The sequence below is a fragment of the Macaca thibetana genome, chromosome 13 (genome assembly GCF_024542745.1).
Source record: "Macaca thibetana thibetana isolate TM-01 chromosome 13, ASM2454274v1, whole genome shotgun sequence".
Taxonomy (NCBI): domain Eukaryota; kingdom Metazoa; phylum Chordata; class Mammalia; order Primates; family Cercopithecidae; genus Macaca; species Macaca thibetana.
The window spans coordinates 103,455,994-103,481,418 of NC_065590.1; the positions used below are offsets into that span (position 1 = coordinate 103,455,994).

At 56.0% G+C, this 25,425-nt stretch overlaps 5 protein-coding genes across 18 annotated transcripts in view; 3 read left to right on the forward strand and 2 right to left on the reverse strand.

The window, feature by feature from the left end:
- ALLC (allantoicase) overlaps nucleotides 1–509 on the reverse strand; it is a 43,981-nt gene extending 43,472 nt beyond the window's left edge. Inside the window, exon 1 of the mRNA XM_050754055.1 lies at nucleotides 403–509. The gene's annotated coding sequence lies outside the window, so the exon portion shown is untranslated. The remainder of the gene's footprint in view (nucleotides 1–402) is intronic.
- ADI1 (acireductone dioxygenase 1) overlaps nucleotides 1–25,425 on the forward strand; it is an 847,802-nt gene that overhangs the window by 671,836 nt on the left and 150,541 nt on the right. The window contains exon 1 of one of the 13 annotated variants that reach the window (XM_050754077.1): nucleotides 15,254–15,258. The exons of 11 other annotated variants lie outside the window; for them this stretch is intronic. The gene's annotated coding sequence lies outside the window, so the exon portion shown is untranslated. Of the gene's footprint in view, nucleotides 1–15,253; nucleotides 15,259–16,721; nucleotides 16,727–25,425 lie in introns of those variants that run through there. One more of the 13 variants, XM_050754075.1, reaches the window with a different exon arrangement.
- Nucleotides 1–25,425, forward strand: part of EIPR1 (EARP complex and GARP complex interacting protein 1) — a 579,020-nt gene that overhangs the window by 108,476 nt on the left and 445,119 nt on the right. The gene's annotated exons all lie outside the window — the stretch shown is intronic.
- The window catches only part of RNASEH1 (ribonuclease H1), a 173,270-nt gene that overhangs the window by 54,037 nt on the left and 93,808 nt on the right, over nucleotides 1–25,425 (forward strand). The window lies entirely within an intron of this gene.
- COLEC11 (collectin subfamily member 11) overlaps nucleotides 13,733–25,425 on the reverse strand; it is a 361,397-nt gene continuing 349,704 nt past the window's right edge. For both annotated transcript variants that reach the window (XM_050754060.1, XM_050754061.1), the window contains 4 exons: nucleotides 21,004–21,075; nucleotides 18,277–18,330; nucleotides 14,778–14,873; nucleotides 13,733–14,512 (listed from right to left, as the gene is read on the reverse strand). In XM_050754060.1, the coding sequence (XP_050610017.1) occupies nucleotides 14,121–14,512; nucleotides 14,778–14,873; nucleotides 18,277–18,330; nucleotides 21,004–21,075 (614 nt within the window). In that variant the 3' untranslated portion in view covers nucleotides 13,733–14,120. The remainder of the gene's footprint in view (nucleotides 14,513–14,777; nucleotides 14,874–18,276; nucleotides 18,331–21,003; nucleotides 21,076–25,425) is intronic.

Sequence of the window (25,425 nt, forward strand, 5' to 3'; positions counted from 1 at the left end):
ATTTTTGTGTTTTTGTTGCCCAGGTTGGTCTCAAACTCCTCAACTCAAGCAATCCACCCACCTCAGCCTCCCAAAGTGCTGGGATTACAGGCATGAGCCACCGTGCCCAGCCTCTTTAGATTTTTTTTAAAAAAAGACCAAAGTCACATGATTTGAAACCAAGCAGAGCAGAGACTGGGGCCCAGAAGCCTGACCTGCCCCTGGGCCCCTCCGGGTGTTCGTGCCACACCCGATACCAACACAGTTCGACAGCACGAAGTGGTATCTGCCACCGTCTACCCTCTGTCGCCTTCCAAGTGTCGAACATTCATTGCATTACTGAAATTCATCTCTGTCACCCTATTCTTTTGGCAAAGCCAACCTTAAAGATAGCAAGGTATTTAAAACCACACTCCAGCTCACCCAGGAGTCAGAAATCCAGTATTCAGAAATGGATCTCTTGCTCCCCAGAAGCCAGCCAAGGTCCCATAGTGCTTGAGTGCCAGCTCAGAGAGAATGTATAGAGGCCTGAGGTAGAGACGGAACTTTCCAGAGATTGGCTGTGCCTGTATGATGTCACAAGGGTTGCAGGGAGATGGAAGTAAGAGGAGGAGCAGTCCCTAACTGGAGAAGCTAAGCAGGCCTTTGCAAAACACTCGCACACGGCCCGAAGCCAGGCTTGGTCCCTGCTGGTCCCAGGGCCCTTCCCTGCCCCTAACAAAGCTGCCTCCGGCCACTGGCCTGGGCCTGAAACCCCCACCTTCCTGGTCCGGCCAGTAACCTGAGTTAAAATTTTATCTCTAGATGTCACCTATTCACTCATCGTTATTAATTCGGAAAACACTGAGCACACCCAGCAGTGGGTCCTGACCTACTAGAGAAGACAGGGGCCCTTGGGAGAGTTTGGCGAGGGTCCCTCCGCTCCGGAAAACAGCAAACACACACAAAATTGTCATGGAATTTAAAGAAGCCCACAAATGCTTAAGAAAGGACACCTTGCCAAGTGGATACTAGGCCATGGCATACAAAACAACACACGCCCCCCGCCTTCCAAGGTCCCACTGTCTACGGAAGAACTTTCCATGCAGAAAGAAACATCTGAGCCTGGCTTCCAGGTGCAGTAACAGACTTTGCCTTGCTTCTCCACAGCCACCCTGCGGGCAAGCTCTCCACTCCGCAGATGAATCAGCTGGAGCCCTGGAGGCAGGAAGGCCACCGGAGGTCAGCTGTGCAGGGAGGGGCTGAGGTCACCTGTGCAGGGAGGGGCTGAGGTCAGCTGTGCAGGGAGGGGCTGAGGTCACCTGTGCAGGGAGGGGCTGAGGTCAGCTGTGCAGGGTGGGGCTGGGGTCAGCTGTGCACAGAGGGGCTGAGGTCACCTGTGCAGGGAGGGGCTGAGCTGGAAGCAGAATGCCAGCCCAGCAGGTGGCAGGCACAGGGGCTCCAGGAAGACAACCTGAGTCCCAGGGAGACCCATCACCCACAGGCTCCTTCTGTCCTTCCTGGCTTTTCTTTCCCCAGGGCCTGACCTGGCCTTCTCCTCCTGAACTCCAGCTTTCCCAGAGGAAAGCAAAGCCATTTGAAAGGCCGGCTCAAGGCCACCTCCGGGAACCCCACCCCCAACCCCAACCCCAACCCGCCGCCCAGCTGTAGTTAGGATGCGTCCAGCGCCTGTTGTCTGATCTCAGCTCCCCCAGCCTTCGAGTCCATGTTTACACATCTGTCTCCCCATCCAGATGAAATTCGTTAAGAACAGAACCACATCCTACGCTGCCTTCCGTAGCTGACTGTATTTTAATGAATTAACGCATGTGGCCTCGTCCCTGGCAGTTCTTGTCACCCGTGACCTCCCTGCCACAGCAGCGCAGCGCCCCGCTCGCTGCCTCAGATCAGTCACAAAGCTCACAGTGCGGAGAACAGAGGGGCCCATTTTTTTCCTTGTGGTTTCACTAAGCCTAGGCTGTGGCACAGATAAAGCCATGGCACCCTGACCCCTGCCCTCCACACCCTGACCTCTGCCCTCTACACCGAGCTGGCTCCTACAATCTAATGCGCTTCCAAATCACCTAGGAGCTGGTTAAAGCGCAGATTCTGAGGCTGAAGATCTGAGACATGGCCTGAGGCTTGAGATTTCTCTAAGCTCCAGGGCGATGCTGGGGCTGCTAGGCCTTAGCCAGAGGTTGGGCACAGGGCTCTGCCGCTAGCTGCCCCATCTGACATGGCAGCCACTAGCTATGCTAAATTCAATACTACTCTAACACTAAAATCAATTTAATTTAGTGAAGTTAAAATTTGGATACTCTGTCTCATGAGCTAAGTTTCTAGTACCCAACAGCCACATGCAGCACTGGCGACAGGCTGGGCTGCACAGCTACAGAAATTTCCATTGTGGCACAGCAGATGTCCTGTGGACCCATCTGTGGGGTGGGAGGAGAACAAGAGCTGGCAGAAAGGTGGTCCTGGAGCAGGGGCCTGAGCCAGACATGAGGCTGTTCGTGGAGCTCTGTAGGGGCTTCAACATTCCCGCCTTGGTCCTGCCAAGACATGAGGATTCTCCTGGAAAGAGCTGGAGCGCCCTCAGAGGGATGCTGCCATCCACGGCCTCGCCGGGCTCCCAGGAGGCAAGGAGATCAGCCTGCAGTGATGGCTGACCCGTGGCATACAAAACCACACATGCCCCCCGCCTTCCAGGTGCGGGCTCCCTGGATGGGCTCCTCCAACCCCTGTGCAGCCCCTGGCTGAAGCGGATGTCCCGCTCACTAGGTAGGGACCTGATGTTGGGGAAATGTCCGCTCTTCAGGCACAACAACCTCGCACCTCTTCCCCCCGCCCCATTCCAGTGGGAGCTCGCTGGCTCTGCTGATAGCAGGCCACCCAACGCCCCGCCGGAGTGGGCGACAGGCTTTGCAGCGCTCCCACAGAAGCACAGGGGCAGCACTCAGGGGCAGGGCTCGGGGCTTGTCTTCTGGCCCCAGTTGCAAGAGGCTAGTGGTTTCCTTAATGCTGTCCCTTTAATTAGGCAAATACTTAAAACTTGTCATTCTAAGGCTGGGCACAGTGGGCCATGCTTATAATCCCAGCACTTTGGAAGGCTGAGACGGGAGGATCTCTTGAGCCCAGGGGTTTGAGACCAACCTGGGCAACACAGTGAGACCCCCATCTCTGAAAAAAAAATTTAATTAGCCAAGCATGGTGACACACAGCTGTAGTCCCAGCTCCTTGGGAGGCTGAGGTGGGAGGATCGCTGGAGCCCAGGAGTTCAAGGCTACAATGAGCTGTTATCGCACCACTGCTCTGCAGCCTGGGCAGCAGAGTGAGACGCTGCCTCAAAAAACAAACAAACAAACTAGTCATTCCTTTGATAGTCACATGAGCTGTGCATGTTTTCCACGTTGCCCACCCTCATACAACACTCTTGGGACACACGTGCCAGCCTGGGCAAGGTGACTTCAAGGTGCTGGGCCCTGTCCACCTGCATCCATGCCCGATTCTTCTCCCTGAATGTGGGTGGAGCCCAGTGGCTCACTTCTAGTGAATAGGACACAGCATTTCTAGTGAATAGGACACAGCAAAGTGATGGATGTCACTTCCCAGGGCGAGGTTTCGGAAGCCTCTGACTTACGTCTTGACTCCCCCCCACCGCCCCCGCCTTCTCTCCTGTATTGCCCTGAAGGAGTGGCTGTCGGTGCAAGCTGCCCTGCAGAGAGGCCAGCAGCCAGCACAGAGCTGACCCCACCAGTGACCTGGGGAGTGCATGAGGAAGCAGATCCTGTCCGCAGAGGGAGGAGAGCAGCCCACGGACACCTCGACCGCAGGCTGAGAGAAGGTCCAGGGAGCGCCTCAGGCACTGACCACAGACGCAGGGAGGTCACGGATGCTGCTTTAAGCCTCTAACTCGTGCTAGCTTGCTGTTCCACATTACACAGCCAATGCAAAGTGCTTCTTATCCATGGCAACCTTTGCCTGAAAACAGTCATGCGGTCCTCTTTCTGCGCCTTCCAGGCAGAGCTGCAAATGCCCTGTCTGTGACACGACCCCAGGGAAACGGGGCATGAAGTCCAGAACTGACTGAGAATACGTTTCTTCCACTCAGCTGAATGGCATCACACAGAAAAGACAGTCACGTTTGCTGCGCACCCGAGGGTTCACTGAGAGTCACACGCACTGACTGTGTCACCCCAGAGCTGCTGGCAGTGTCTGGCTCATGACAAGTGCTCAGGGAGTGTGTCTCGAGCTCTTCAGCTTCCATCAGACAATAACCTGAATATGTGGGTCGAATGAACTAGCTTTCATCTAGAAAAAGCACAATGCTAAGGATCGAGCTTGGGCAACCTCCTAGATGGCCCCACCATCCTCACCTCCTGGCACTCACACGGTGGTAAAGCCCTCCCATGCTGAGCAGGGCCACCCAGTGCAACCAGCAGGGCCTTACAGAAATGACAGAGTGTGGTTCCGAGGCTGCGCCATCAAAGCCACTGCAGCCATTGCTTTTCCGCCCGTGTGGGGGATGCAGCCACAGCCACAGTCCACCACCTCTCCTCACGCCCACACCTCTTTGCAGTGTGACTTTGCAGCTTCTCCCATCAAGGATTTTTGGATCACTCACATGGAGGGAAGCCAGCTGCCTTGTCATAGGGTCATTCAGCAGCCCTCTAGAGAGGCCCACGTGGCAGGATCCAAGCCCTCCTGCCAACAGCAGCAGTAACTCGCAGGCACGTGAGCCAACCACCTCGGAAGCTGGTCCTCTGGCCCAGTCAAGCCTTCAGATGAGACTGTGGCACCAGCAGATGTCTTGAGTGTAATATCTTGAGGCTCCTTGGGAGAGAACCACCCAGCCAAGCTGCTCCCAAGTTACTGGGCCACAGAAACTATGCAACCTAAGACCTATTAATCGTGGGATAATTCGTTACACACCCATAGATGATGAACCCAGGCAGGAAAGCCTGATGGGGGATGAGGGATGAGAAAGGCTTAGAATAAGACTGAGGGCTGCAGCGCAGGGGTAGCAGGAGTGGGAAAGATACACAGGACATGTTGGAATAGGCTTGGCCGTCACCAGAGTCTTCCCTCAGCTCTGCCACACACCACCATGGCCCACGGGATGAGGGAAATGAGGTGACCTTGAGGTCATCAAGGATGAGCAGAGCATCTTGGTATGGCCTGGCAGCACCCTCGTGGTACTTGAGCCCAAGAGCAATGCCAGAAACTGTCTTCTTGACACCCACTGGTGCCACAATCTCCCAACTAACCCTGACGGAATTTTTTTAGCAAAAGGACCTACCCCAGCTCACAGTGCCTGGCACACCTTCAGGGAAAGAGGCAAGGGCTGGATCGTAGCTGGCAGGAGGCAGGTCCACTTGGGCCACCAGGCCTTCAGTTTAACACATGCCCAGCCCTTGCCGATCACCTGAAAGCCCTTCCCTCTTCTCCCCAAATCCTGCCACAATGGATGTCTGTCCTGATTCTGGCCACATCTGAACTTCCTTCACACAAGTGGCAAACTGCAGACGTGGCCACAGTGCCTCACACCCCTGTGCAGTGGAACTCCACAGCTTCTCCCGTCCTGGGCAGAGCCCCTGGGCTCACCTCATGACCGACTTTGGGCACAGAAGGAGACAGAGTGATGCTCCAGCTCTGAAGCTGAGGCTTCAGGGGGCCCCGTGTGCACCCACTCTTGCTTTTTGAAGCGGCACCAAAATGCTCCCAGCCTGCAGACACGCTCAGGCCAGTTACTTGAGGTGAGAATCTGCAGGCTGCAGTCAGGCCTCCCAGCTGAGGCACTGGAGACCAGCCACCCCACCAGATACCCAGAGACACCAGTGAGCCCAGCCAGGACCACAAGAACTGCCCAGCTTAGCTCAGTCCAAATTGCTGACTACAGAGTTAAGATTAATGGTTAAATGGATGATGATTATTTAAAATCACAAAGTTTTGGCCAGGCGTGGTGGCTCACACCTGTAATCCTAGCGTTTTGGGATGCCAAGCCAGGCCAATTGCCTGAACTCAGGAGTTCAAGACCAGCCTTGGCAACACAGTGAAACCCCGTCTCTACTAAAATACAAAAAATTAGCCAGGCGTGTGGCACGCATCTGTAGTCCCAGCTACTCGGGAGGCTGAGGCAGGAGAATCACTTGAACCAGGATGTTGCAGTGAGCTGAGATCAGGCCACTGCACTCCAGCCTGGTAAACAGAGCAAGACTCCATCTCCAAAAAAACAAAACAAAACAAAATCACGAAGTTTCGAGGTGGTTTGTTACACAGCAAAAGCTAACTGATACACGATGTTTGGGGTAGCTCCATCCTTAAGAAACACATTTTCTTCCCATAGAAATGGGAAAATATGTGCTTCCCAGCCCCCTTTGTATCTAAGGCATGGACACACACAAGGCTTCCATGTATAATTGTGCAGATTGTAGCTCTGTGAATAGTGGCTCTGGATTTGTGCAGTGCGCAACCTGTGCAGGCCCACAAAATGGCCCCAAGCTCTAGGTACCAGACAGACCGGCCCCCAGGCTCTGCATAGGAAGCTAGAGAAATGCAAACACAGCGGCACAGTCGCTTCCACAGCAACAGCCGGCAGCCTAGCAACCAACTGCCTCTGCTGCCAGCAGCGGAGGGGCCCTTGCAGGCCGTGGTCGGCCGCATGATCCATGGGCTTTGTTCCCTTCCACATGCACCGAGGCAGAGCTCCGGGCCTCCCAGAATTCCTGCGAGCTCCCAAAACGCTTTCAACAAATTCCCTTTGTGCTTAAATTAGCCAGACTGCGATTTTTCTGCTTGCAACTAAGAAACGTGTGGGTTCTTGGTTCAGAACTGCTGAACTGAGCCGGGTTGTGTCTGGTGACTCAGCCCTCACCGGCCACAGACCCCGATGGGTGCACAGGGGGAAGCGAGAGGCACGATGTCCATGCCAGTGACCTTGAGTTGCCTTCTACAGCGTGGGCAGAGTGCGAGAGCAGTTTCAGGCCTAAAAGAGGAGGAACGTCCAGATGAATGGCTGCCCGTGAATAAGGACGATTGAGACCCACGAGGCATCTGTCAGGGACCTGGGTCTGCCCCTGACGAAACGCCGGGCATGGTTCCCGCCTCCCGGGCTGATGGAGCTCTGCATGGGGTGGGCCCAGCCTCCACCTGGAGCTCGTCTTTGCCATCAACGGCCAGAGTGACCTTTCTCCTGACTGCTCTTTTGGTCGTCAGGTCTATGTGGCTGCTGTCACCACAGGGGCAAACTGTGGGTGTCACTGAGGATGAGAACTCACGCGGAACGAGGCCGGGTGCTTTCTGAAGAGTCTGACACCTCGGCCTCTGCCTCCTGCTCCCGCCTGCTCTTTGTTCTTTCTATGCCTCTAACTCGTCTCCCCTCCTACCTCATGCACACACACGCGCATGCACACACATGTGCGCGCACACACGCGCATGCACACACATGTGCGCGCGCACACGCGCATGCACACACACGCGCGCGCACACACACACACCCCTCATCCAAAAGAATTCCTGCAAGCATCCGCGGCCTGAGCGGATGCAAAACCTCCCCGCGCCTGTGTGGGCGCCGCCGTCCTCGCCCTCCTGTCCCACTAGATGGCAGTATGGAGCCGCGGACCCGCAGCCAGCGCCAGGCAGCCCCAGGCTGCGTCTCCCGCTCATCCATCTCCGCCCACGCTTGAGAGAGGGCGCTGAGAAATCCGTGCGTGCCAGCTTTCCGGTCATGCCTCAATGCAGCACCTAATAAATCCCGGCTCTCTCCTGAACCAAACCGTTTCCCTCCTACTTTGCAGATCAGATTCTGCAGTCTACACAATAGGTCCCCTCCTCGAAAGTTATGGGAATTAAATCAGGGCAATGGTTCTGACTTCACGCCGTTTATGGCCCCTCACGTTTGCTTTAAAGCAAGCATAATCCTACACTGCTGAATTAACCAGGGACAAAGAAAGGCCCCGCGCGCCTTCACTGTGCCTGCTGTTAACATAGACTCCCCTCCATGAAGGCCGGTGGAGGGGCTGTGGGGTGGGGACTGCGTGGCAGTGGGTACCCACATGTGAAGGGTAGTGTGGAGGCACAGAGGTGTTTGTGTGCAAGCTCCTCGCCTGTATGGGGAGGAAACTAAACCCTCGACAGGTGCGGGACGCCGCAGGAGCAGAGCATCTGGAAGGGAGGTTCACGCACTGCGGACCCCACAGAACTACAGGGCAGGCAGCTCCCAGGGCCCTCACGTTCACCAGGCCGAGGGGCTTCAAGGTGCTGCTGGGGCTGGAGCTGCATCTGCCTCCCTTGCCCAGGCCTCGCCAAGCTTCCACCCAGCAGGAACCATGCTGTGCAGTTCCTCTTACCCGCTAGCCAGCAGAAGGTGCTCAGCATTGGCCCTGGCAAGGCAGGGTGCCTGGGTCAATTCAGGGGCCATGAGCCCAGTGGCCAGTCACAGACAGGGAATCCTGGCTGCCGTGACAGCCCCGTGGATGCCACTCCAGCCCCCAGGACGAGCAGTGGGAGCTCCCGCAGGAACCTGGAGCAGGGCTTTGCTAATTCCCTAAACTCCAGAACCCAGAGAGGGTTCCCTCCTCCAGGAGGTGTCCTGGCTTGCTCTGCCCTCTCAGCCAGCCCTGCCCTCTGCCCTTCCAATTGAGGGCACTGTGCGGCCAGTGCCAAATGGCTCTTGTTTTCTGGCAGAATCGGGCATAAGAGGGGAGAAAGGGACGAAGACCCACAGACGGCTCCGTGCCTTTCAGGGCACTAATGCATCACGTCCAGTTCGTGACAGAGGGAATTTGGAAGATGCCTTAGGTGGTGCTGAGCAGCTGTGGCTGGGGAAGCTACGGGCAGCAGGCCCTCAAATCTTGTTTCACCAACCTTGCTTCATTGTAGCTCAGACGAGGAAAAACACCGATTCCCAGCCAGGGCCACCGTCTGTGGCGTCTGCTCGGTCTCCCCGTGTCTGTGTGGGTCGTCTCTGGGCACTCTGGTTTCCTCCGTGTCCACACACGCGCACGTGAGTCCCTGGCATGTCTGCGTGGTCCCTGTGTGAGTGCAGGTGTGCTGCCCTGCGATGGGACAGCGTCCTCCCCAGGGCTGGAGCCTACCCTGCACCCTGAGCTGCCAGCTCAGGCTTGGGCCACCCACACCCCTGAACCAGAACCACTGGGTAACACGGATCTTATTTCTATTAATCTTTCTTAAATGTATGTGTAGACCACATTTACTTCAGTATTTCATATTAAAACTGTTTGGGGTCTTTTTTCAAAGTCTGGTGATGACCCGTGACCAGAATGACGCCCTAGGCACTTCGGTCTTGCTCCTCAACGCGCCCATTGTGGAACTGGTTTCATTAGACGCCACTTCACCTAAGCCTGCCATTTCCAAGAACCTGTCTATGACGTGTGTTGCCGTTTCTATGAACCCGTCTGTGGTGAGGACGTACTGTCCTGGGCTATGTTCACCGCTGCCTTGTACCCGGGCTTCTCTACGGGGCCAGGTACTCAGCACTCAACACCCAGAACTCTGCCATGCCGACCGCTCTGCACACATCGTGTCGTGTAATCCTCACAAGGCCGCAGTGGGAGGTATGAAAATCATTCACTCAACCAATGAGGAAACCGAGGCTTAGGACGTTTCAGTAACTTCGTGAAGATCACACTGTCACCTGAAGGCGTGTCCCACCCTGGGACACAGCGGGTGGTGTGGTGCGCTGGCGGAAGAGGCGGCCGTCTGTCCGAGTGGATTTGCCGGAGTACAGGGGGTGGTACTGGAGCAGAGAATGGGGGGTGGTGGACAGCCCACGGCCCTGTGCACACTTGGACAAAGATGCTGCGCGCAGCCCTATGGGAGTGGAAGCCCAGCTGGCAGGCCTTCCCTGCAGCCAGGAGTCCGCACATGGAAGCAGGGTCTCCACCCACTCTGTGGGCAGCACCCCAGACCCTGCAGGATCCCAAAGACCAGCTGTTCCTCCAGGACTGGTGGCCCTGGGGCAGCCAGGGAGGCGTTGTGGGCAGTGGATGCCGCCGTGCAGGTGAGGAAGAGCCGGCCAGCCTACCATGCACAGAGCCAACACCCTATGTGTGCACGAGAGCTTTGCCAGCAGCAGGAGCGTCTTGGTTCCCCCAGCCTAGGCAGAGCAGCCGCGAGCATGTGAAAGCCTCATTAAAGACAGATGGGAGATATGCTTTCCTGTTTGACTGGGAGACGTGTCAGGAAGAAGCCACTCCACATAATGAATACGACTCATCCATTAAAATAATCACCTCTGCTCCTTGATGGGGGGTAGAAATGGAAAAGAGGACAAACCTCTCTAGGCCAAAGAGCTCTCCTCCACCCATCCTGAGGGCCCCGACTCGTCACTAGCAGAGGAGTGGGAGAGGCTGGCAGGGCTGCCGGGCTCCCTGGAGCTGCTGCCCCCAGGATGCCCACTGCCCATTGCCCGCACACCTGCCCACTGCACCGTCATCAGCAGAGCCTGGCCTCTCCTCTCCTGCCTGTAACTCCCAGGTCCAGACTTGGCCTTGGATCTGTTATCAAATGTGTAAGTGCCGCCGTTCAACTCCCAGGTCTGTTTCTCCCCCACGGATAAGGTCTCACTGGCACACGTCAAGGCACATTCAGGGAGCCTGACCGCAGCTGGGTTGCAAGATTGAAGGCTGAGACAATACTAGCGTCCATCAGTGGAGGATGCATTAGTGACCCCCAGGGGCATCAGGAGAGGATGGGTGAGTGACCCCCAGGGGCCACACTCTGGAATACTCTGCCTCAGGATGGGAGGAGCAGGCAGGCCCCACAGACAGCATGGGAATTGCCCCAAGACAGGTTGCTGATGAAGAAGGCAGGGTGAGAAAGAATGCCCACCCGCGACCCATTCTCCAGGTCCGTTTAATCACATGTGTGTGTATGTGTGTGTGTGTGTGTGTGTGTGTGTGCATGCTCTTGGAAAAGGCCTAGAAAGACTGACCCTCAACTAGAGCAAAGTTGAAGAAAAGGAGGAGGATTTTAACTTCTTAGACATATGTGTGTGTCGCGTTGAACATATTACAAATTATATTCACATGGTCCCATGTCATCACATGCACAACCCCTGCAGCCTGTCTGGGGCCCTATATTTCAAGGCCACCTCAGTGAACCAGCGAGTTTGGAGGCAATAGAGGGATGAGGGGTGCGGGGGCTGAGGGAGCGGCTCTGCATCCTCACGGGGATGATGGACAGCAGAGCACAGCCTGTGAGACCAGAAGCGGGACCACTGAGGACTTGCTCATTCAGTGAGATGACCTGCTCAGTGACGGCTCTCCCCACACACAGCCTGCCCCCCAAACACACACACACAGCAGCATCCCCCAATTCCTCAGCTACACTCCAGGCATCGGTGGAACTGCCACACAGAAAACCATGGGTCTGACAGAGTCAGAAACGGAGAAATGTTCAAACTGACTGCTTAGTAAATGAATGCATGGGTGAGCAGATAGAGGGGTGAGCTAATGGCTGCAGTAACTTGTAAGTACCAGAAGGATATACGCACCAGTAGGAAGACTCCATCTCTCACACAGAGTCTGCGCCAATGAAGCAAAAGCCTGGCCGCTCTGACGGGCTCCCTTCCAGCAGGCGAGGCAGCGGCACCTGCTTCTCTGGCTGTATATCATTCCCTGGAACCTGTTTCCTGAGACAAGGCACTCCTCTTCCCGTCCAACCAAACCAGGGACCACTCAGGTCCGGAATAAACGTATTTGCTATGTCCTTCCAGTGAGACGAGAATTAAATTCAAGGAGATATCAAGAAATTCCTGTCAAGAACTGTGAAGGGTCTAAGATTTTACCCTACTTACAGCCCCAGGTACATGGGTGCTGGCTGAAGACATGAGACTTCTGGGTCAGAGACAAAGGACTTTGTTACTTACATCAACAGCTGTGGCCAGGGTATTGGCATTTCTGCACCAGTATCCTGGGCTCCACCCCCTTCAGGGGTTCAGGAAGATGGCAGACAGCACCTGCACATGCAGTGGGTCTGTTACAGGGAGGACCCTTGAGCCTAGGGCACCCGCTTCTTCTCTAGCAGGTAGTACACATGCCTGCACTCTTTCCTGGAGGGAGACATCATCTTTATTATGCTGGACAGTAACCATGCCTGCCCGTTGTCGCAGAACGAGACGCTCTATTTTCCAAGGCTGCAGGCAAACCTGCCCTTTTCTCCGGTGGGGAGACAAGGAAGGGAGACATTACCTTTATCTTCCAAGGCATTTCACTCTGCAAACAACCAGAATAGATAACCTAGAACAAAGGGCTGCCGGGGCCTCCCTCGCAGGATGTGCACAAATACACCAGGCCCTGGGAGCCGGCTCCACAGCTCCCTCTCGCCCCACAGTACCAGCTGGGATGGAATGTGCGTGTTCGTGTGTTCTATTTTAAAAATGAAGATATTTGTTATTTTTATTGGGATTCTGAAACACACACAAAAAACAACTGAGGTACTGTGGCAGGCAGCTTCTGAACTGACCCCCAGTGGTCCCCACCCGCTGGTATGTATTCGCCCCCACGCAGGGGCTGCACCCAGTGCCTCACGGCAAGCTGGTGGAGCACCGCAGAGGGAAGGCACGTGCTGTGGTTTGCTGTTGGGCCTCTCCAGATTTCATGTTGAAATGTGACCCTCAGTGGTGGTGAGGCCTAATAGGTGGTGTTTGGGTTGGGGGCGGAACCCTGATGAGTGTCTTGGGTACCGTCCTCAGTCTTCATCCCAGTGAGTGAGTTCTCATTCTGTTCCTTCCCTAAACTGATTGATTATGCAGAACAGCCCCGCACCTCCCTCTCTCTCTTTGTGGCTTCCCTCTCCCCATGTGATCTCTGTGAGTGCCGGCTCTCCCTCCCGCTCCACTGAGGGTGGACACAGCCTGAGGCCTCACCAGGAGCAGATGCTGGCACCATGCTTCCAGTGCTGCCTGCAGAACCGTGAGCCAAATAAACCTCTTTCTTGATCTGCTGCCCAACCTTGGGTTTTCCTTTATGGCAATGCAAATGGATGCAGACGGCAGGACATGTCCAGGTGAGCTGAGGAAAGGCTGTGGCTTCTCTCTTCAGCTCTTCTCCTGGGCTGCTTTGAGGAAGGTGCTGTCGTGTTGTGGGCAGCCCAGGGCAAGGGCCCCTGTGACAGGGAACTGCGGGAGCTTGTGACCCACAGCTGGTGGGAAACTGGGGCCCTCTGTCCGACAACTCAGGAGTACCTGAGTTCTGTCCAAACTGCAGGAGGAATGACCTTGGTTTCAGCTTGGGAGAGGCCCCAAAGTAGAGGACGGAGCTAAGCCCTGTGCAGATTTCTGATCTGGGAGGTAATCGATCTTTCTTAGGCCACTGAGTTTTGGGGTAATTTGTTAGGCAGCAATAGATAACTCACACAAGCTGGGTGTGGTGGCTCCTGCCTGTAGTCCCAGCTCTTCAGGAGGCTGAGGTGGGAGGATCACTTGAGCCCAGCAGTTCAAGACCAGCCTGGGACACATAGCAAGACCTCACCTCTACAAAAATTAATTAAAATAAAAGAGATAATTAATAGAGCTATTGAAAAAATTAAGAGAACAAAATGACTCCACACATGTAGTAGTAAAGTTTGGAGAATATTTTGGTGGCGTTTTCCTGAAATCTGGGTTTGAAGCAAAGCAAAATTGTTTTTACATGGATAATAGTGTGAAGGAACCTATATTTTAATATAATTTACAGAAGCATTAGTCAAAGTGAAGTGAGTTCTTTTCCATATAGAAATTAAAAGGTAGTAATTCAAGACCCCATTGCCACCATTTGGACTTAACTACTGCACTACTGAAAGATTTTATTGTATAGCTTGGACAAAGGCACGAGATTTATGGAAGAGCATTCTGGGTAATAATTACATGATGACATTGGGGCTACAAGACGGTAACGAAACTCCGCTTCCTCAGAGACAGCACCCCAGGGACACTTTCTTTTCCTCTTACACACAGGCCGTTCTCTCAGTTTACACAACAGCCCTCTACTCAGTGAGCCTCCGCCCTTCACAGAGGGACAGCTCCCTGGCTGGCACCACGGTCTGGGCTCTGGCCCTGCCAACCCTGCGGGGACACGTGGGGCCCCCAATGGGCAGCCCCAGCCCGAGGCTCATATGCGGAGGCTCACGGGCTCTCCCGGCGGCCAGCCCCAGCCCGAGGCTCACATGCTCTCCTTGTCGAACTCACACATGAAGTACATGGTGGTGTGACAGGCCACGTCGTTCCAGCCGCCCGAGGCCACCATCTCCACGCAGTCCTCCTCGTCGTAGGCGTTGTTGGGCTCGCCGCTGCGCCACTTGTTGAAGGTCCGCATGGGGGAGCGGTCAGAGTACACGAAGGCGCCCTCCCTCTCCAGGTCGTTGATGCCGATGAAGACACGGGCCAGGCCAGCCTGCGCCAGGTATGCGGCCATCAGGCCATTGGCAGCCTCATCCTTGGGCATGCCCAGCGTGCCTCCTCGGCCCTGACAGGACAGCTGGGCATCCGCATAGCGCTTCTCCTCCTTCACCAGCAGGTAGATCTTGCTGTCTGTCTCGCGCACTCCAGCGACAGCTGTGGGGAAGGGCAGGGCTGAAAAGCGAGCACTTGCATCTCTGCAACAAACTTAAGGCACAGCCATGTGCAGCAGGGGCTGGCAGGGCAGCAGGGGACGCAGGGCAGCAGGGGACGCAGGGCAGCAGGGGACGCAGGGCAGCAGGGGCCGGCAGGGCAGCAGGGGACGGCAGGACAGGCGTGGCCACTGCAGAGCCCTTGCTGGGGGGCTTCGGACGGGGCCCGGAGGTGGGAGGGAGGGAGGGTGGTGCCAGGAGCCACATACCGTTCTTGATGAACTTGAGCTCGCTGGTCAGCTGAGAGACCTGGTTGTCCATCTCCCCGATGGCCTTGCGCAGCTGGCTGCACTCACATGGGAGCCCTGCAGGGGCCAGGCCGGTGCGTTACAAAGGCTGGACGAGGACTCGGGCTCAGAAGAGAGGCGAGGACCCCTCCCCAGAAATACGCATTTTACTCAACAAACATGCCCCACGGGCCTTCGAGGCCGCAATATCCATCTCCCCCTTCGTCCTAAAGGCAGGCGGAGCAGGGAAAGACCTCGACAGGAGCAGAGGGAGGGCAGACGCGTGTATTTCAAACCTCGCCAGCTGTAGAGGGAAGAGAAATGGAGGTGCAGGGGTGGGAAGCAGCCCAGGGCAGGGTTGGGACCCAGGGAAGCGGGTCTGGCTGAGGGTGTGCAGTGAGAAAAGGTAGAACATCTGGCAGCAGTCCTCCATGGCCTGGGGGCACTGCAGGGCTGAGGGGGGCTGAGGGGAGCCGAAGGCGGCAGCAGCAGCATCCACTGTGCAGAGCTCTCGAGGCAGCGGGGCCGTTCCATTCCTAGCCGAGTACAGGAGGCGGAATCGCCAACACGCAGGTGCCTGTGACATGTCAGGTGGGGAGTAGGGGCCAGGGCAGAGCTGGGCATCGTGGGCATACACAGGGCGTGAGGGACAGCTCAGGGAGGGAGGACAGGGCAGCATCACCAGGAGCACCTGGAGGCCGTGGATGAGGCCTGGGAGGAAGCGAGGCGTGCGGGTGGGCTTTGCGCCTTTTCCCACAGTTTCCACTGTGCGGTCTCAGCCCACCCTGCAGTCTGGTACATCCTGCAGAAGTTCAATCCCATCTTCCTGGACGTCGGCAATCACGTAGAGCCCAAATCACCCACCTCGCCCTCATACGTGAGACCCCCTGATTCACATTTGCACATTTGAAACTTGATCTTTCTTGGGGTTTGCCTTGGTTTTGGGATTTTTTTAGTGGAAGTTTTATCTAAGATACATTTTTTTAAAATATATTTTGTCTTCGAGCTCCCTGAGGTTTGAGGTAATAGAGGCTTTCTGGAGAGACCCCTGTCAGGGGAGGTGGATGGATTCCTTTCCTCATAACCTCCAAACTCTCTGACCACGGTAGGCCTGATGGCAGCAGCTCGGCCCCAGGACGTCCCCTCTTCTTGCCCTGCCCTCACCTGCCTCCGGGTCCTCCTGTCTCCCAGAGGCTTTGTCCAGGCCCCTCAGGTTGGCTGAGTGCCTAGAGGTGCCCTGAGCGGATGGTGCTCGGCCACTCAGTGACACTGATCTCAGCGCACTCGTACGGAACAAAGTCACGCAGGCAAGGACACCTCCCAAGCAGCTGTTCCTCCTCATCTCTGTGATGCGGGAGGAGCTTTTAAAACAAGAACTTTTATTCAGAAATCTAGCCCCTTTGTTTTCCCCCTAGTTTCCAAGGGTCAGATCCTTCTCGGAGAGCACCTTCTGAATGTGCTGTGAAGCGAGTGACATCACGGAGACACAGCGCGTCTCGGGGAGAAAGGCTGGCTCCAGCGAGCAGACGCCTGTGGAAGGGACGCTCCCCGCCACCCCCGTGAACGCACTGAACGCACTGAATTCTCTTCCGAGGCCCAGCTGTCGAGCTTCTTGGTTGAGGGAAGAGGGGAAGGTTGGAGTCTGACTGAAAGAATATTCTAGTTACTTAAACACTGTATCTTCCACCTAATATAGTATCTCGTAAGCATCTTTTGTGGTCAATAAAAAAGGACTGGAGGGCACAGAGCCATCAGGTTGTTATTTCAGGAATTCAGCTCGAAAGCAATGAGGCCTGAATGAGGGAGGGGGTGAGGTGAGAGGGGCGCAGCAACAACCCCCGCCTGGAGGCGCTGAAGCAGAAGGAAGATTAGAGGATGCCTGACATTGTCATGGGGCATGAGTGAGCAGCTTGGGAGTTGGTGGCGGGGGGGGGAACGGGTGTACAGTGTGGAATGGGCATGGGGTGGGTGTCCACTGTGGACGTACATGGCGGGTGGGTGCCTGCTGTGGGATCTACATGGCGGGTGGGTGCCCGCTGTGGGATCTACAGGGCGGGTGGGTGTCCGCTGTGGACGTACATGGCGGGTGGGTGTCCGCTGTGGGATGTACATGGCGGGTGGGTGTCCGCTGTGGGATCTACGTGGCGGGTGGGTGCCCGCTGTGGGATGTACGTGGCGGGTGGGTGTCCGCTGTGGGATGTACGTGGCGGGTGGGTGTCCGCTGTGGGATGTACGTGGCGGGTGGGTGTCCGCTGTGGGATCTACGTGGCGGGTGGGTGCCCGCTGTGGGATCTACGTGGCGGGTGGGTGTCCGCTGTGGGATGTACGTGGCGGGTGGGTGTCCGCTGTGGGATGTACGTGGCGGGTGGGTGTCCGCTGTGGGATCTACGTGGTGGGTGGGTGTCCGCTGTGGGATCTACGTGGTGGGTGGGTGTCCGCTGTGGGATCTACGAGGTGGGTGGGTGTCCACTGTGGGATGTACACGGTAGGTGGGTGTCCACTGTGGGATGTACATGGTGGGTGGGTGCCCGCTGTGGGATCTACGTGGTGGGTGGCTGTCCGCTGTGGGATATACATGGTGGGTGGGTGCCCGCTGTGGGATCTACGTGGTGGGTGGGTGTCCGCTGTGGGATCTACGTGGTGGGTGGGTGTCCACTGTGGGATGTGAGGGGGGTGGGCGTACAGTGTGGGATGTACGTGGGGGATGAGTGTCCAGTGTGGTAATCCAGGGTGTGAGGGAAGGGCTCCAGTGAGACAGATGGGGACCATGAGCCCCCCAGTGGAGATGCCCACCAGACATGGGTCCTTTGGGGCTTGACCTCATGAGGGCCGCCGTATAGGGGTATGGGGGTGAGGGCTGTACCAGGGCTCAGAGGAGGTCACCATTCTGGGGAGGGAGCAGAAGAGCTGCAGAAGTTTTGGGAGAAAGACAGCAGAGTGGGGGGGGGGTGTGAAGGCGGGCAGAGGGCAGGGACAGAGGAAGCAGGAAGCAGGTGCCCCACAGGGAAGCCATGTCCACCTGGGCTGGATCTGAGCTCCCTGGGCCCTCCGAGGGGAGCCGTGTCAGTGGAGCACCATTGTGGGAGTCGGATGCAAGGACGTCTGAAACCAGGGAAAGAGCCACAAAGTCCAGATGTGCTTTCTGAGAAGTCTGGCGGTAAGAGGAGACCCCTAGTGCCCACAGAGGCGAAGAAGTGGAGAATGCTCATCCTAGGACTGGTGTCACTGAGCCCAGCTACACACACAAACAGAATAACACAGTGGACAGGCAGATGACACTCCTAAGAGGTCATTAACATTCAGGTAGAAGGAAATCAAACACTGCAGCATCTCTGAGAGCATCACTGACACGGGGACCACATGGCCGGCGTATGCACTCTGTTCCCCAGCCCACCGCAGTTCCATTTAATGATCTACATTGTTTTCCAAAGTGCAATTTTTAATACATTATATGAAAAATCCTGGACCCTTTATGCCATACCTGGTTCTCCATTAGGACCAGGGGGTCCTATGTCACCAGAATCTCCTTTCTCACCTGAAAATGAAAAACAAGGTCCAAGTCACCAGGCAGAGGTGGACGTGTTCTTTGAGTTAAAAACAACAAGACTGAAAATGTGACTTGTCTCGTGGATTTCTCCCAGGCCACCCTGTTGTTGTGAAGTACCGGAGCTCCATTCTGCAGGTAATTCCTGCTTCCGGCACTATTTATGTGATACGGACCGTATACATGTCATGGGGTGACAGGGATTATCGGGTGATCATTCTTTAAGTCAGTTCTGGAAAATCCAGGATATCCGATGGAATACTCTGCATACATCGCCTCATGAATCCCTGGTGCCATGAATGAGCCACCACTCCCCCCAGCAGCTGACACGCCTCTCACAACAGCAGGAAAATCCAGATCGAGCATGATGGGAGCGCCGAGCGCCGTGCGGGCCTGAGAGCTCATCTAATCCAAGAGTCAGCGCACTCCTTCCTGTCCCAGCTCAAGGTCCTTCCTGTCCCTGCTCGCGGCAGCCCGGTGTCCTGGAGGGCCCAGACACCAGAAGCCATGGGCTCCATACTGGCCTGGACCCAACCTCCAGTTAGATGAGACAAGCCACCTCACCACCCTGGCCCTCAGCTTTCCTCAACGTACAAAACAAGGGGGTTGAACAAAATGATGGCAATAGGGCTTTCTAACTGCTCTAAAATTAAGTCATGTGACTTAATAGAAATAAATTCTAATGCATTCTCTTTATTCTCACAGAGAAGCCCCAAATGCCTCTGCAAAGAGACTTGTGTAGATTCCGATTCCACTCGCATAAGGAGGGAAGGAGTTCCGCAGCCTCCACCCACCTGATTCCTTTGTGTTCCTTTATCAGCATCGGGAGCTTGGAAATGAAAGCACAGCTGGATCAGAACCCAGGATGACAATCTCAGACACAAGGCAAATCAAATGAGCAAAGCCAAACAAGGCCAGCCTGGACCAGCTGCCCCTTAGGAGTCGCCGGAATCTGCCTAGTGCACACACCGCATGGTAAAAGTATACACATCCCTATGTGTGAGTCAATACACAACGTGGTGTTATTCACAAAAGCAACAGGTGGAAAGAACCCACGTGTCCACCGACAGGTAAATGGATAACAGTTGTTGTCCATCCGTATGGTGGAATATTATTCCCTAAAAAGGCAGGGCATTCTGACCCACGCTACCCACAGGTGAACCTTGAAAACACTACACCAAGTGAAATCAACTAGAAGGACAAACATTGTTATCATTCCACATATGTGAAATGTCCAGAATAGGCCAATTCAGAGACAGAAAGCAGATTGGAAGTTACCGGGGCTGGGGGAGGAAGAACGGGGAGCCATTGCTTAGTGGAAACAGAGTTTCTCTTTGGAGAGATGAAAAGGGTTTGGAAATCGTGGTAATGCCTGTACACCATTGCAAATGTACTTAACGTCCCTGAATTGTACACTTAAAATACTTAAAATGGCAAGTCTGGGGATATAAGTATTTTGCCATGATGTTATTTGAGTTTGTGAAGCCTGCGCCTCCCTCCAGATCCCATGATTCTCTGTGTGTTCTTCACTGGATTGGCCGTGGCAGGAAAGGTTTTCTCTCTCACAGGTTTTCCAGGAGGCCCACAGCTGAGCTGGGCCCCTCCCCATCGCTCTCCTGGTCACAGAGCCCTTTCTACCAGGTACGGGCTGGGCTAGGGGGAGGTCCGTGACCATGGATCAGAACAAACCATGAGAACCCCCTCACAGCTCAAACTCCAGACCGTAGCCTCTTGGTACCTGGGCCAACCTGCTCCGAGGCAGATGAATGAGGTAGAAGAAGCTGGCCCCGGAACTGGACAGACCACAGCAGACTCCCTCCACCGCTGGTGCTCAGGGAAGCTCAGCCGCATTGCTACACCATGCGGGACCCCAAGGAGACTTCACGAGTCCACACGTGCAGAGCTCAGGGACGGCCAGCTCCTTGCCCTCCCACCGGCTCCGTCCCCTAGAGCCCAGCATACACCTGGAACAAGCCAAGCGCTCCAAAGACATCCACTGACCAGATGGTGGGGGGTGAGCGGGGCATAGGAACAGCACCTTCTGAGCAACCCCTTGGCTGTCCTGGCCTCAGTCTCTCATCATGGGAGGCACAGCTGATCTGCCCGCCTTACCAAGGCTGTGCAGGCAAATGCAGCAGCGGAGACGGTGCAATCAGAACCCGCAGGTGTAGCCTGAACCCAGGTGTTGGCACCATAGTTGCTGCTCACACCTGCTGCTGCCATCCCACACCCTGTTCTCACCAAGAATCATCCCATCACCTCGAAATGCCTGAGACCCGAGCTGGGGGAACAGACGCGGTGCCTCCTGAGCAGGGTCCGTCCGTGCCTTACGTGAGGCTCTAAGCGTGTTACCAAACTTGTTAAGGACGTTGTGGCTTCACAGCCAGAGTCTCGCCCAAGCGCACTCGCCGCAGCCCCTCCATCCTGGAGTGCTATGAAAATCCCACAGGATGGGGAGCACTTCACCGCACCCTGTAAGCACAGAGCCAGCAACTAGCTCCAAGCACCTCCAAAACGGAAGCACGGCAGATGTCTTCTCTAGCACGCACAGAGCATAAACAGGAGCACCACACGAGACAATCCACGCTAGAGTTATTCTCAGGGGATCCAGACACTGACCCTGGGGGAGGGGGGAGAATGAGGCAAGAATCACATCGCAAATACCTTTAGAGCCAATGGGACCGATTTTTCCATGGCGACCCACACTGCCTTTCTGTCCTTTGTCCCCCACGTCTCCTGTAGAAAACAATAAAAGCAAAGTTGGTTGACACACAGATGATCCCGCGGCCTCCTCCATCACACATGTGCACAGGTGCCCCGACCGCCCTCCTTCCTAACATCGCAGACACATAGAAGAGACTAAGACAGACAGCTCTAAATCTCTCCAAGGTCACGCAGGTGACTGTCACAGTCAGGTCGCCTGTTGATACAGCTTCTGAAGGAAGATGCACTTCCCCCAGAAGTCATACACAGTATGGAACGGAGGGGCCGAACGGGGCATCCCTAAGTTCCAAACTCAACCATGGTCCATCCCCTCCGTGCCCGTGTGAGGGGAGAGCTTGTCTTTCCTCCATCCCAGCAAGGCAGAACCTCCCAGCTCTTACTCCTGTACCCACCAAACCACGTACCCACAACCCTGCAAGCATGGACATAACCAGCGTTGTCAGGAACACGGTGTGCGGGTGGGTGCAGGTGGCAAAGCCCCTGACTCCTCTCGGGTGTGTGAACTTGAGCCAGGGAGGAGGGTCCCAGGAGTGCTTCACCAGATGCCTCCCAACTTGACCTGCTCTACAGCAGAATGCCGGATCCCCGTGACCTGCTGGCCCCTGTCCCCAGCCTGGGTGTGTGCAGCGGTGGTGTGTGGTGTGTGTCCCCCACCCTTCTCCTCTCATTCATAGCAAGAAGGACACCAAGATCCCACGGGATTGTCTCTCTGATCACTGGACCACGCCCGAAGAATGCCGCTGTCACCCAGTCCCTAGAACAAATTAAACCAGAGGGTGGAGTTTCTCAGTGCTCCTCCCACCAAGTGTTAAGCCCTCAGCAACTGCTCCTACCTGCCTGCTGGTGATCACCACTGACCACCAACCCAACCAGCAAACAGCAAACAAGTACATAGGGAAAAACTGGGAAAAGAAACAGGCGACCTGATTTAACTCAGTAATTCTTTCTCATGGACGTGATTATACATTGTTAGGATTTCATGATCAGTTATAACCCATTGTTGCAGGAACTAAATGCAATTCAATGTGGGCAATCCTGCAAGACAGGGGTGGCAGGAAGGCCTTTCTACTGCACGCAGATAACGCTCTGTCCGGCAGTGACGCCAGAGAACCAAGGACTTCCCTGCCAGGAACTCCTAGTCTTGTTTTGCAAAGCAGTTGTAATGTTCCCCCAATTCAGAATAGACAGAAACTAGAGGACAGAACATAGACTTCAGTGAGCTTTGCTAAAATGAAACCACACACACCCCTGCAAAGAGTGGTTTACGTTGCATTAAAGTGCAGCCTTGATTCACAAAGCACATTCACAGGCATTCTCTTATCTGGCTACGAAAATGACACAGCCTGGCATGGCAGAGCCAGGACAAGAGCCACGCCCTGCTGCTCTGAGGCCCAGGCTGCTCTCCTGATGCTGCAGCTGGGGGCCACATCCAGCCTGGGGGACAATGGGGGGATGAGGGAGACAGGAGAAGATCCTAATGGCACCTAGGCTGGACAGCCAGCACGGAGGTGACTCTGCTTTGCGCCCCAGGCACTGTGTCGCCAGCTGTGCAGGGCGCTGGCTGCAGGAGTCAGAGCTCAGGGTCTACTGGTAAATCAGGACAGCAGTCCAGCAACTGCAGTGCATGCAAGAGGAAGGGAATAGAAAAAGGGCACGGGGACGCCACTTCCTCGTCCGTCCTCAGAGCCTAGGAAAGCATCGGAGAGGCTGTGGTGCATGCTCCGTGCTGTGGGAGAGGCAGAGAGTTGGAGAAGAGGGCGATGAGACCAGACTTGTGTTCAGGAAGCATCTGGCAACACTTGTTGGAGAGGCTGAAAGGCATGAAAGGAGGCCAAGGGCAGAGCAGGCCGGGGGTGAAGGGGGTCATGGCAGGCGGGGTCTGGGAGGACGAGAAGAACGGTCCAGATCGGGGAGACACCCAGGAGGTGGCGCTGGCAGAACCTCGTGCCTGATGGGACGTGCGGATGAGGCGCACACAGCTGGCACTGGGTGGCAAGCCCTCCCCGAGGCGGGGGCAGGGGAGACACAGCTCTGGACAGGCACAGAGGGGGATGCCACGGGGCGTGTGGGGAGACGGGGACAGGCAACGGAGAGGGGGACAGGCAGGAGAGAGGGGGACAGGCAGGGGAGAGGGGGACAGGCAGGGGAGAGGGGCCATCATGTGACAGTGACAAGGGCCAGGAGGGCACCTGAGAGAAGTGTCCAGTGGGAGGCGGGGGCCGGGCGGCCCCTCAGGAGACCCACATGAGGAAGAGGAGCCCAGGGAGGAACCCGAGGGCAGCGGGGTAGGCAGGGGCACAGCAAGGCGGCTAGAGGCACTGCCACTGGGGGGCACCCAGTGAGGACAGGGCCCAAGACACAGGCAGGGCCGGGACCGGGTGGACAGCCAGGAGGTCTCACAGAGGGAGGGGCAGGGCCCCCACACCAGAGGGGACGCTCAGTGTGTCGCCTTCCATCAGGGGCCAGCCCTGCCCTGCTCCGAATCCCTCTCCACAGCAGCCTGTGAGTCCAGCGCCTGCTGGAGCCACCTGGCCTGCTCTTCTGACAGCTGGTGCCAGGCACCCGTTCCTGCTGTTCTGAGTCATGACAATTTCAACCTGAAATTTCTGTAATAGTAAAATGCCAGAGCAAGGAGAGAGAAGGGCGACTGGAACAAACAGCTTCAATAAACCAGCCAACCCATTATACATGCCCAAAACTTGCTGCAAGGGAGGCCATTCGCAATTCTCCCTGGAATATGACTGAGGGGCCCTGCTTTGCTGCAGAAGGAGGCACGGTACGGTCAGTTCTCAGGGCTGGAGGAGCTGGGAAGTTGTCGCTCTGCTGGGTCCGCTCAGCCAGCCTGGTTTTACACCCACAGAAATGCAAAGCTAGCTGAACTCACCTTCTCCAAGAGTCCCCCAAACATTTAAAAACTGTTCTCTCTCTGAAATCTTCCCTTCACCCAGCTAGAAACCCTCAGTCCCTGCCCCATCCTGGCTGCCTTTCCCCAGCACATACCCTGGTGTGTCTTGGTTCCTCGGCAGGATGGACGCAGCCACCCACACTGAGTGCCCAGTCACAGCCTGAGCACCGTCACCTCCTGCAGTGGATGGAGCTGTGCCCCTCACCAAATTCCTCTGTTGAAGCCGTGACCCCAAGGTGCCGGTATTTAGAGACAGGGCCTTTGGGAGAGAGTTAGGGCAAGATGAGTTTGTGAGGCAGGCGTCCCTCACCGTGCTCTGAAGCTGAAAGGTGAGCCCCGTGCTTCTGCTCGGCCTCCCGCAGAGGGTCCTACAGAAAAGCTGATGTTCCCTGAAAACGCACATCTGCTGTTTCGTGTTGTCCCAGGCCCTGTCTGTTGTCCCAGGCCCAGGAACACGCGTCTTCCTCGAGTCTCCTGTCCAAAGACAAACTCTCCTGTGCCCAGCTCTCCACCGCGCCGTTCCCGAGGTTCTGTGCTGGCCGTTAGGAGGAAGGTTGGGACAGCCTCAATGTTTGTGCTTCTTATTTCCCCCTCCACGTCTTCATGCTGCTCCCCCCCGGTCAGCTGTGGTCGCCTCCATCCCCTCGCGAGGAGGTTCAGGCTGCTAGATCAGGCTGGACGCGTTCACAGCACCCTCACAATCAGCAAGCAGCCAGAGCAGGGGTTTCTCAGACCCCCCTATGACAGGGACTGGGTCCCACACTTCTCCAAGGGCAGGAGCTGAGCGCTACTCGCTGGAGACAGGTGCCAAGTGTCAGCGATGACCTTGGATTTGCATTAACGTCTGGCCGTGCAATTTAGGGATGGCTAAAAGCCAAATGCTCTCAACTCACTCTCAGGTTTTAACTTGTCTGCAACAGCAGGATGCGTGCCTCCTCCAGCTGATGGACTGAACCACTAATGAGTCTTTCTCGAAGGTGGGAGGAGCACGCCTCACCAAGAGCATCTGTGCCCCAGGGGCTTCTCCTCCACCGTCTCCTGGGCCTCACCATCCCGCTCTACTTGTCAGCCTGGGGACCTGGCCTCATCGTCCAGGGAGGAGCTGTCTGGGTGGGAAGGCGGGAAGACGGGGTCTGCAGGTCACTTCTCTCTCCCCATTAACTGTCCTTGAACAGCTTCACATCTCATCTCGCAGGGGTCTCAGGGAGAAACAGCTTGCAGGTGGGGAGGAGGCCCCTTGAGCCCTCCTTATCTTTTCCAGGTGGAAGCTTCTTAGCAAATAGTTAACTGTTCGTTCAGGTGAAGGAACACAATCTGCCTCTGCCATGTCGCTCCACAGCCCCTGTGGTGCTCGGGCTTTTTCATGGGCAGGTGATGTTCCCAGGGCTGGGACTTTGGTTTTCTTTCCCATGTTCTGACGCCGCCCCTCTCCAGGTGGGGACTCGGTGGGGGTCCCA